The sequence below is a fragment of the Silurus meridionalis genome, chromosome 25 (assembly GCF_014805685.1).
Source record: "Silurus meridionalis isolate SWU-2019-XX chromosome 25, ASM1480568v1, whole genome shotgun sequence".
Classification (NCBI taxonomy): domain Eukaryota; kingdom Metazoa; phylum Chordata; class Actinopteri; order Siluriformes; family Siluridae; genus Silurus; species Silurus meridionalis.
Window position 1 is genome coordinate 9298770 of NC_060908.1, and position 12089 is coordinate 9310858.

Here is a 12089-nt window from a genome sequence, read left to right on the forward strand (position 1 = left end):
TTTGGAGCCACACTACTTAGCCAGAAAGAAAATAAGAAACAAATGAACTTGCTGTAGTTTTGCAATAAGAACAAGAGCAGAGGATTTTGTGGCTCAGTCTCATAAGAAGTATGTACCACTTCTTATTAAATCAGGTTCACATATTAGCAAGAACAAGCAAGAAGAGATGTTGACCCCAGACAGGAGAAAAACACAAAAGGCTACTAGTAAAAAAATGCACCAGCACAATGAAGTACAGAACTAGAAGGAATTTTGAACAGGAGCTTAAATTACAGCGATCTCTGCTTACAGTGGCTGAATATTCTCTTAACTTGGGTAATGTGTCCACTTTGGTAAAGAGTGTTGACAATAGCAGATTATCTGCTATAAAGCTGGTCCTTCACGGTAAACACGGTTAATAATTTTGCTGTACAGATAACCAAGCAAGTAATTTAGGTTTCATTAAAGATTTACAATCTACAATCCAGAAGCTTTAACATTAAGCTCAACACCTTCAGTGTAGTTAATGGCATTGGGGGACAGTAACGAAGTAAATGTAATCCGTTACTGTACTTAACAAGCTTTTTCACATATCTGTACTTTATTGAAGTATTTAAATTATTTATTTATTTCAAAGTATTAAGATTTTCTAAATACCTTTTATTTTTACTTAATTACATTTTCTGAAACTATTTCGGGTTGAGCGTGCACTCTGTTTTGAACTTGTTTTAATTGCCGCTTGGTGGTATCTACTTAGCACATACATACAGTTCAAGATCAGTTCAACAGCAAGCATATCATTTTGAGAGTAATACAGTGGAAACCCAGTTATGTCGCCGGCCTAGGGGACGCCAAAAAGCGTTGAGATGATGATCGAGATAAACGAAAACCAATATGGCGGCAATATATTAACGTGCTTGAAATTTCTTTATGTACATGATGTGCGTTAATAAATGAGAATGTGCATGCACGTGTTTTTGGAGGGTTTTTTACACAACAGCGTTGCGGCGATTTGTTTGATGAAGGCATGCTATAAAAATGTACATACATGTTTGTTTACACCAAAAGGCATATGTACACCAACTAACAGCAGAGATTTACCAGTATACAATACAAACCACCGTCGATTCTCAAAACAAACCTTTATTATATTCTCCAACATTGCAAACACAAAGATCGCTCACAAAATCACTAAAAACGTGCGGGGTGTAGTTCGTTTTTACAAAAAGCTAACCAGTGTCAAAATTTAAAAATTAAAAAAAAAATGTCAAAAAATTCGACTTAATAGGGTTGGCGAGTTAACCGAGGTCGAGATAAGTGGGTTCGACTGTAAATGAATTAACAAACAAACATGCAGATGGTCCGCTGTGGCAACACCTAATGGGAGAAGCCAAAAGAAAGTTTTAAATGAATTAACAAACTCCTGACTCTATCTTGCCACAACACCCATGGCCTTATTTCCACGATAGTAGTTGAAAAGAAGGTTTTGGGCTCATAATAATTTGAATAGATATCAATCAGTGTTTGACTAAGAGTAACATTAGCGTCTTTTTTTTACATAAACTGTGTTTATTAAGCAGGAGTCTTGTAACAAAAATGGTAATATAACATTTTAGCCATAATAAATCATAGTACTTTGGATACTTACATACATTTGATGGCAAATACTCTTATACTTTCCCTCAAGTGAAAGTTTAAAGGGAGCACTTTTACTTTTACTGGAGTAATATTTAACCTACTGTATCTCTACTTTTACTCAAGTACATGGTTTGCATACTTAATCCACCACTGAATGGTGCCATCAAATCATCATCAAATCTTAAGACACCCTGTACGTACATTCAAGCTACATAATATGAGAGCTGGCCGTCTGATTTTAAAGCATTTTACTCTGCGGTAAGTTTGGATTGTACATAACACAGTTTCCCTGTTGCTTCTGGTCTTAATAAAACACAGAAATCCTACAGGCAGCTCCCAAAGCAATCTCTGTGGACATACAAGTTTAGATCACTGGGTTTGTTAATTAAATGAGAAGGCAAACTGACTGGTTTAAAAACTATTGCCAGTGCCTTGTAAAAACATTCTGTGTCTTCTGCTGCTATTCACTAAACATCTCCAAATCAAGAACTCAAACATGGCTCATTAAATTATAGTGAGACAGTAACTAAGTTGCATAAATTCACTTGAGTGAGACACTCATAAAGATTGAGTCATTCATGAAAGAAACTGCAACAGCAGATAGAAAGATATGGGTGCTGCAATGCAAACACAAAACACTAAATATCTCATATCAAAGGCTTCAAGGTCACAGTTCACTGAAAAAGCCTAGGCTGTCTCTGTCCAGAGAAAACAGAGCAACAGGAGTTAGATAGCATCCAAAAGTTTCCATCCAAAATTTATTTAGAGAACAAAGAAAATATACCACAACAAAAACATGAATTCAAATTGATTGCATTAGACGGTACCATTTTATTTAAAACAACAAATCTTGAAACATGTATTCCATATATAGAATGCTATAGGAGTAAGACCATGGACAGAAAATGTGGGCCATTCTGTAACCTTCTTGACATGACCTCTTGGCTTGCCGATTGTTTAGCACCACCAAGCATGACATAGAGGTGTGACCATACCATTCAGCCCAGTATCACGGCATTTTGTGATATAGGCCCGAAATGTAATCTATCGATGTTTGTTCATAGACACGAATTTCCCTCTTTTTCATGTCACTGAGGATGATTTTTTGTGTAATGAATTTTAATATGAAGTGTTTTTGGTGCCTCCATCAAAGTTTTCTTTCTGCCACTGGATACCACATATGCAGTATTGCTTTTATCTCGTTTGTTAAAGATTTTTTTCTCTTCAAGCACCATTACTCAACATTTAAGCAGGAGATATATTCTGTAAGCTACTCGCTATTATAAACCATCATCAGTGGTTCCTTCCAGCCAAAGTTAATATATTTTCCCGGTTAATTTAGGAGACTGAGTTAATTAGATACACATTTATAAGTATAACCCTAACCCGAACCCTAACCTTAAACATATATTTTCTGACTTATTCACTGATAAAAATTGGGTAAAAAGAATACCGTCAGCTTTACCCATGATCCTCTGCCTCTGTATGGAGACAGAGCCAGACTGTGGAGGGAAGTGTCCATGAACACGAATCAATAGTTAAAAGTTTGTGACTATATGACAAAATGTTATGAGACTGTGTTGTATCATTTTATCAAACATTCAATTGATTGACAGTGATCATTCCAAAATAATTCTCCAAAATAAGAGCCAAAATAATTCTCCTTTAAACTTTCACCTTTCTCACTATATAGAGAAAAGTATTTATTTTTGCTGAAGAAATACAATACATCTTTTTGTGATTTTCTTTCGTTCATGTATACAGATTTTCCAATCTCGGTGCAACCATTAGAAACCACAAAACCATAAAGGGTCGGGTTTAGCAATATGATGTCTTAGCTAATGTTAACATTTCAAATGATTCTTCAACTCTTCATTATGGCTGACTATACGGACTCTTAAATCGCCCTTAAAAGAATGGAAAAGTTAATTGCCATCTGACCTAATATATCAAACAAACCTCAAAGCATTTTGATGAGGGGTTTTACAACAATGGGAAAGTGAGTTAAAAAATTATCATGGAAATTCTTTGTCGTTAACTGTAATGAACTCTGACTTAACTGTGTGACATGAAGGCTATTTTAGAATGTTGACAGAATGAGCCTGCCACTCCTTGCTTGAGCTGATTATGTGGCTTGTGAAAATTCCAAATTTGAAGTGTTAACCTCTATAGTGCAAGACCACACATGTAACATGGATTTTTTGTATGTTTTAGTCAGGTCCATGTGCCATGTGGAGATACTGCCGCAGTGCACACAACCACAACCTCAAATTCCCACTGCAATTCACACAACTAACTTAGTAATGTAGCTGTGTTCATTGGTAATTATTTCAGATAAACCTGCAGACAAATGCATTTTGCAGGTGGACTCTTACTGTAGCCCATCTTTTTTGGGACTAAAAACCAAGATAAACAGTGCTGTGAAAAAGTATTAGATTTTTTTTTCTTAAATTAATTACTTTTTCACATATGGCCAGGTAGGTTTGAACAGTTTTTTTCCTTAATAAAAACAACATTTTGTATTTACTCTGGTAATCTTTGTGTAATATTAAAATTTGCTTGATGATCTAAAACATTTAAGTGTGACAAGTATGTAAAGATTATTCAGGAAGGGCCAAATCCATTTCTCTGGTGAAGCATGGTGGTGGCAGCATTATGTTACGGGGATTCTTTTCTAGTGGCAGGGACAGAGAGGCTTAGGCCCAAATAAAGTTTACTCGATAAATGTACAGAAACCTTCTTAAGGAAAACCAGCCCAAGAGTGCTTAGGGTCTCAGAGTGGTCCAAAGGTTTGATTCAGTGAGTCTTATCCTGAACTTGATTAAAAAAACCAACATATTTTTAAAAGCCTGTAACTAGAAGTACAGCAGTGATGCTCCCCATACAACATGCCAAACACAAAGACTAATGATAGCAAACACACAAGCTGGCATAGACTCCACAAATTGTCTACAACCTGACATTTGCTATTTAATAAAAATTCTACAGAGTAAAAATTATTCACAATTATTATTAACATTTTTGCTAAGTTGATGGAAATAAAAGAAATGCCACCCCATTCGTATTGAGGTCAATTCCACATGGCAAGGAAAAGCAATACCTCACTCTCATGGCAACAAACACATTTGGGTTTAAGAGCTCCAAAATGATGACTCCTTTTCATGTTTGTTTAACCGTGAAATTGCTGGAACCAAATGGAAAATTCACACTGAACTGTGTTGAAATGCTACGTGACTACTGCAACAGGCCCCAACAGTACACAAATAAACTTTTTCAGCTTTTGTGTGCTTGAACCACAAAAACATGCTTTCTGCACAGAAAATGAAATTTTCACAGCTCGCGCTAGTTTCAATATAAGACATTTCACACGATCTGAGATTGAGATAAACACATGCTAATAGTTCAAAACTAGACAAAGCTCCAGAAATACAACTCAAAGGAAAATGAGCTCAGTGGAAATCTCACTACTCAGCAGATTCTCCCACAATGTCATACAGCCTAAGTACTTATACTTTAGCAAACCACAGCTCTTTTTGTAGGCTTTTTTATTTTAAATAATAATAAAATATGCAATTAAATTGTAACAGCACAAAATGAGAAAAGTAAACCTTTTTTTTTTTCCTTTTTTTTTCCTTTTTTTTTCAGTGCATTCATGTTGGGAAACAAAGTGTGTATGTATATATATATATATATATATATATATATATATATATATATATATATATATATATATATATATATATATATATACAGTGAGGAAAATAAGTTTGAACACCCTGCTATTTAGTTAGAAATCATGGAGGGGTCTGAAATTGTCATCGTAGGTGCATGTCCACTGTGAGAGACATAATCTAAAAAAAAATAATCCAGAAATCACAATATATGATTTTTAAACTATTTATTTGTATGCTACAGCTGCAAATAAGTATTTGAACACCTGTCTATCAGCTAGAATTCTGACCCTCAAAGACCTGTTAGTCTGCCTTTAAAATGTCCACCTCCACTACATTTATTATCCTAAATTAGATGCACCTGTTTAAGGTCGTTAGCTGCATAAAGACACCTGTCCACCCCATACAATCAGTAAGAATCCAACTACTAACATGGCCAAGACCAAAGAGCTGTCCAAAGACACTAGAGACAAAATTGTACACCTTCACAAGGCTGGAAAGGGCTACGGGGAAATTGCCAAGCAGCTTGGTGAAAAAAGATCCACTGTTGGAGCAATCATTAGCAAATGGAAGAAGCTAAACATGACTGTCAATCTCCCTCGGACTGGGGCTCCATGCAAGATCTCACCTCGTGGGGTCTCAATGATCCTAAGGAAGGTGAAAAATCAGCCCAGAACTACACGGGAGAAGCTGGTCAATGACCTGAAAAGAGCTGGGACCACCGTTTCCAAGGTTACTGTTGGTAATACACTAAGACGTCATGGTTTGAAATCATGCATGGCACGGAAGGTTCCTCTGCGTAAACCAGCACTTGTCCAGGCACGTCTTAAGTTTGCCAATGACCATTTGGATGATCCAGAGGAGTCATGGGAGAAAGTCATGTGGTCAGATGAGACCAAAATAGAACTTTTGGGTCATAATTCCACTTAACGTGTTTGGAGGAAGAAGAATGATGAGTACCATCCCAAGAACACCATCCCTACTATGAAGCAATGGGGGTGGTAGCATCATGCTTTGGGGGTGTTTTTCTGCACATGGGACAGGGCGACTGCACTGTATTAAGGAGAGGATGACCGGGGCCATGTATTGCAAGATTTTGGGGAACAACCTCCTTTCCTCAGTTAGAGCATTGAAGATGGGTTGAGGCTGGGTCTTCCAACATGAAAATGACCTGAAGCACACAGCCAGGATAACCAAGGAGTGGCTCTGTAAGAAGCATATCAAGGTTCTGGCGTGGCCTAGCCAGTCTCCAGACCTAAACCCAATAGAGAATCTTTGGAGGTAGCTCAAACTCCGTGTTTCTCAGCAACAGGCCAGAAACCTGACTGATCTGTGTGGAGAAGTGGGCCAAAATCCCTCCTGCAGTGTGTGCAAACCTGGTGAAAAACTACAGGAAACGTTTGACCTCTGTAATTGCAAACAAAGGCTACTGTACCAAATATTAACGTTGACTTTCTCAGGTGTTCAAATACTTATTTGCAGCTGTATCATACAAATAAATAGTTAAAAAATCATACATTGTGATTTCTGGATTTTTTTTTTAGATAATGTCTCTCACAGTGGACATGCACCTGCGATGACAATTTCAGACCCCTCCATGATTTCTAAGTGGGAGAACTTGCAATATAGCAATTTCTTATTTCTTATTTAGCTATATCTATACTCATGTTTTTCTTGGGATAAGATATAAAGGCTTTAAACTACAGGCATGGATTTTTTACTGCAAAAAACTCCATAGTTTCATAAGTCAGTACTTTTTACTAATGAAGCTATGAAATGTGCAGGTGCACATACTAAACTGTATAACAATTTAATCTTGTATGTTTTTACATCTATTGCATTTTTATGGTTAGCTCTTGTAGACAAGGTTAACCATAAAAATAATTATATCACTCCAATAAATTAGATTTACTTAGAAAATACCACAAAAGTGGTTACTTATTGCTTTAATTTATTGAGTTATATAATTTACCTGATTTGTAGTTTAAAGTTGTTTTGTACAGCTTAAAGTTATTGTGTTATAATAATTACATTCTGTAAGGTCTCAAACTGGCTCTAAAATTGAGATCTCAGATTTGGCCTATGCCACTTCGTCCCACATGGTCCAGTGTTTTTTGGCAGATTTGTATATAATAGATGATGAATAACGTCAGAAGCAGCTGTTGTATTATATTTATGAAGCTAAACAGGTATAGAAAATCTAATGAACATTGTTGTATTATTACCATTTTAAACTGTACAAATAACATTAAAAGTTAAAAAAAAAAAACCCGCTCCGACTATTGGCTGAATTGTGTGACGTCAATGCCGACGCTGACAGAGTCAGAGGTAAAACTCGTGGTTTGGATGTTTAGCGCGCTCCAAAACAAACTCGGTTGCTAGTTTCCCTCTTAACCGTATATCTTACAGGATCAGATCTACTGCATGTAACCGACTTTAGCTGGGATATTTTGTTTCGTTTCATATCCTGTTTTGTTTCTACAGAACTTCCGGCTTGTTATTTGACAGGGTTTGGTTTGCTGCAGTTCGGGAATAATTAGCGGCTAACGGTTAGCTGCCTCGAGTTACTGTTCTGTTTTGTTCCGCAGGAAGCTGTATAATAAATGTGCATTCAATACGCACTGTTGAACAAAACCTGTTCATTTTAACATCCTTCACACATCCGCACAGTTTATTCTGTAACAATAAACCAGACAGTATAGTGAAGTTCCTTCGCTAATTGAGGCTAACACGGGCTAGCTGAGCTGAGCTGCTGTACTGTAGTAGAAATGGCGGAGAGACCGGAGGACCTGAACCTGCCCAACGCTGTCATCACCCGCATTATCAAAGAGGCTGTAAGTCCTCGCTTTTCTTTTACACACTTTCTGTAGGACCAGATCACTTTATGCCTTTGACCAATTCTTCCGCCTTTTCAAAGCCTCAGTTTTGTCTCTACGTTATCACACAGAAATGATCAGTATTAGATCCCAGGTAGACTTTGTCCCATATCCCTATAATAATCGCACTAGGTCTACATGAGGATTGTAATAATGAAAGTACAATGCGAATTTCACTACGTGCCCTTTAGTGATTTATTTGCTGTGTAGCTATGAGTCCTGTCAGTTAGTATAAGAAGTACAACACTTGTTTCATAGCTTCTGTTTTATTTACATCAATAATTGTATTGGACATTTCAACCATGTACTTAGTAGTATATAGTTTTGAATGTCCTCATTCATACATCTTTAACAGTTGCTTAATCTTGCAATTGATCTGGATTTATATTGGGAACACTGGGCATGGTGAAGTTACACCCAGAATCCAGGCCCATTACTGGACACTTCACACAGGAACAGAACACTACATTCACACTCCTTTGGGGATTTAGTAGTCCTCCTACTGAGTCTGGTTCCTCTCAGGGGCTCTTCTTACCATCTCAGGGAGTATTTCCTGGCCACTGTTGCCTCATATAAGGGATAAACTTATAGCAACTAAACTTTAAACTTCATAACCCTTTAACCTCTGAAAAGCCGCTTTGGGACAATTTCAATTGAGTCAACAAAGAATTGAATGTTTTTGCGAGCTGGGGGAAACCAGAAAACACACACAGGAAGAAACTGCATACCGCAGTAATCTGAACTGAGAATCTACCCTGAAGCTGTAAAGCAGCAACACTGCCCTCTGCATCACCATGCTTTCTGAATTTCTTTCTTATGTTTATGGAACTCAATTTGCTTGTCGTTATGACTTCTGTAATTAGCATCTATGTGTGTGTTATTTTATTCTTTCAGTTACCAGATGGTGTAAATGTGTCCAAAGAGGCAAGAAGAGCCATATCTCAAGCAGCCAGTGTATTTGTTCTGTATGCAACATCATGGTAGGTTAGCAGAAAATATCCAAGTTACAATCATCTGGCATAAAAGCAGGAAACCTGACACTAACTGAGACTCCTGATCTAATCACCAGTGCCAACAGTTTTGCCATGAAAGCCAAAAGGAAAACTCTAAATGCTGGGGATGTGATGTCTGCTATGGAGGAGATGGAGTTTGAGCGTTTCTTGCCCCCTCTGCGTGAGGCTCTTGAGGGTAACTTGCATTAAAACTTGTCATCTTGTAGTTTATAGGTCTGATTAGTGCATTTACAGATAAATAAAAACACAGGTTTGGATACCTGACAATGTTTTAGAATCCTAAATGTAACTATTCACTTGTACATTAATTGTATAACAAGGCAGTTTTCATTGTCATGAAAAAGCTGATCTTTTTTTGTTTAATGTTGATTGATCACAATCGCTAGGTTTTAAATCGGTTGTTTGTAATGTTTAGTGCCCTCTGCTGCCTGTGAGGTGAACTGAACTAGTAACAAAAGCATTGATCCTATAATTCCTACTTCCTCAGTGTGTCTTTTCTGAACCTGTGTATGCTTAGTAGAATGCTATTTAATCAGAGATTCTTTTAATATATATATATATATATATATATATATATATATATATATATATATATATATATATATATATATATATATAAATAAAGCTCTGTGAACAAATTTTCCAATTGCGTGTTGGGTCTAGAAACAGATCCAAACTTTATTAATTACAATACACAATTGCTTCTGTAAAAGTTTACATTTATTATATATGATCTGTGTCTGTTTTGTAGTGCTTTCACTTCTATCTGATCATGTGTACTGCTGTCTTATCAACAGCCTACAAAAAGGGCCAGAAGGGGAAAAAAGAGGCATCGGAACAGAAACGCAAGGATAAAGAGAAGAAGAATGGCACAGAGGAAAATGACAAGAGCAGAGAGGAAGAGGAGGATGAAGAGCAAATGGAGGATGAGCAGGATGGAGAGAATGAAGGAGAGGAGGAGGATGTGGAGAACTGAGGAGGAATGACAGCAGTTCTGCACCATATTCTAGGTTATTAAAGACACTTTAGTTGTTTGTCCACTTTGTAGAAGGTAGAGAAAACAAACAGCCAGCACTTGATCTCTAAGGAAAATAAAATAAGGTGCAGAGGATTAAAAGATGTTGTATTTGTCTTCTCAGCAGCAGTATGAAGCAGTCATCACCTACACAAGTTAGTTTAGAAAAAAGTTGTCCATATCGGTTTATTTGTAGATGGATATCAGACTGAGCGAGAGGTTGTACACACACGTTCTAAAAATTCTGCTCTTTCTGTGATTGATGTCTGCAGGTGAAGATGTACGGTCAGCCACACCTTTTAGTGCTTTGTCTTGGAATAAGCTGTACTGGAAAGTCTGGCCGCACATTCAAAAATTCAGGGAATGTGGAAAATGCATTGTTAACTTTTTTTTATAGTTTCCTCACAAGTCAGAACTTGATAAATGTTAATACTTTTGAATAAATTTGTACTTTTGTAGAACTGAGCCCACCCTGCCCATTTTTCCATATTAAAGGGGTTTTGTGAATGTTTGCAGCATTTGGTGTGATTGTGCTACATGGATCAAACTTTACAAATTTGTTTTATTTCATTTATTAAAGCAGGCCTTGGACAAAACAGACTTTTATATACTTCAGCTGTAAAAGCAGCCAATTAAATTAATCTGAGTATTCTTGATCCTAAAATGAACACTTGCAGATGCCTGGGTAAAAAAAAAAAAGAATGCACAGTTCACCACTCATTGTACTCTAATGGCCATGTGCTGATTGTAGCTGATGGCAAAACAGGCAATTAGTCTGGTAGTCTAAGCATGATTTTTTTTTTTGAGAGAATTGCAAGTTACCCCTTACTGTGCTAAAGAACTCAGCAAAATGGATCTCACCAAGTCATGTTATAAGCAAAGACTTTAAAAATTAGGGCGTTCAACCTTTCTGCACATTATGAGCCTAATTATTTTTGATGCAAACATATTCCCTTAAGTTAAACAATGTAAAAATTAAACATCAGTGATCTCAATCTATCATGTTAAGAAGCATAAGTGATCATGGTAGCAGGTGTACTGGAAAGGTGACAGAAAACAATGGTTTTGCAAGTGGTGGCCAGAAAGATTGTTATCCTTCTGGGTGTGTGTCTAGTTTAGTTAGGGTTCTTGTCACTACTTTTATATGAAAGTCCCTAAAATCTAATCAGGTTCCTCCAGGATGTTATTTCCATACATGCCATCACAAGGTTTGTGTTCTTCCAGCAGTTTTAAAAGCATGGAGGAGATACTGGCAGATGGGCCATTACATAAGCACTAGACAAGGCCAAAGACGAGCAACAATGCAGAAGTAGGACCAGTATCTCATTTGTATGAGGAATAGGAACAACACTGCCAGAGTCCTACAAAATTACCTCCAGGAGGCAACTGGTGTGCAAACTGACCAACTAACTCCATAAAGACCTGACCACCACCAGTGGGACCCATGCTCACAGACCCAAATCCTGCAACATGACTAGCATTTGCCAGAAAACACCACAATTGGCAAATCTGCCAATGTTTTCTCTTTACAGAATGAGTACAAGCATGTGAAAGAGCTGCCATGAGGAATATGATGCCTGCAACATCAGCCAGCATGACAGGACCAGTTTGGCTGCTGAGTCGGTGATTGTAAGATGAATATCCTTGGAGGGTCTCACAGACCTTGGTGTGCTTGTTAACAGTCAATGGTTTTCCCACATTAATCAGCATTACTTTCATTAGTGAATTATAATGTACAAGATACAAATCTCTAAAAATGCATTTCAATTTGTGATTTACATGTGTCCAAAATGGTATTTTAATAATTAGTTGTCAACATGTTACCATCATAAATGTTTGGATCAGAAAATGTATGACCACCTTTCCTTCATCTTTAAGCAAAAAGGACTCCATCTGA

General features: G+C 37.0%; 1 protein-coding gene across 2 annotated transcripts; it reads left to right on the forward strand.

Annotated features, from left to right (window-relative positions):
• The first annotated feature begins 7600 nt into the window (after positions 1–7600).
• Positions 7601–10653, forward strand: pole3 (polymerase (DNA directed), epsilon 3 (p17 subunit)). Of its 2 annotated transcripts, XM_046838778.1 has the most exons (5): positions 7601–8122; positions 9059–9144; positions 9234–9352; positions 9975–10187; positions 10465–10653. In XM_046838778.1, the coding sequence occupies exons 1-4, from the start codon at positions 8057–8059 to the stop codon at positions 10151–10153; spliced, it is 450 nt and encodes a 149-aa protein (XP_046694734.1). In that variant the 5' UTR covers positions 7601–8056; the 3' UTR covers positions 10154–10187; positions 10465–10653. The 2 variants fall into 2 exon arrangements, with proteins under 2 accessions (XP_046694734.1, XP_046694732.1); XM_046838776.1 differs by having other exon boundaries at positions 7602–8122; positions 9975–10653.
• The last annotated feature ends 1436 nt before the right edge of the window (positions 10654–12089 follow it).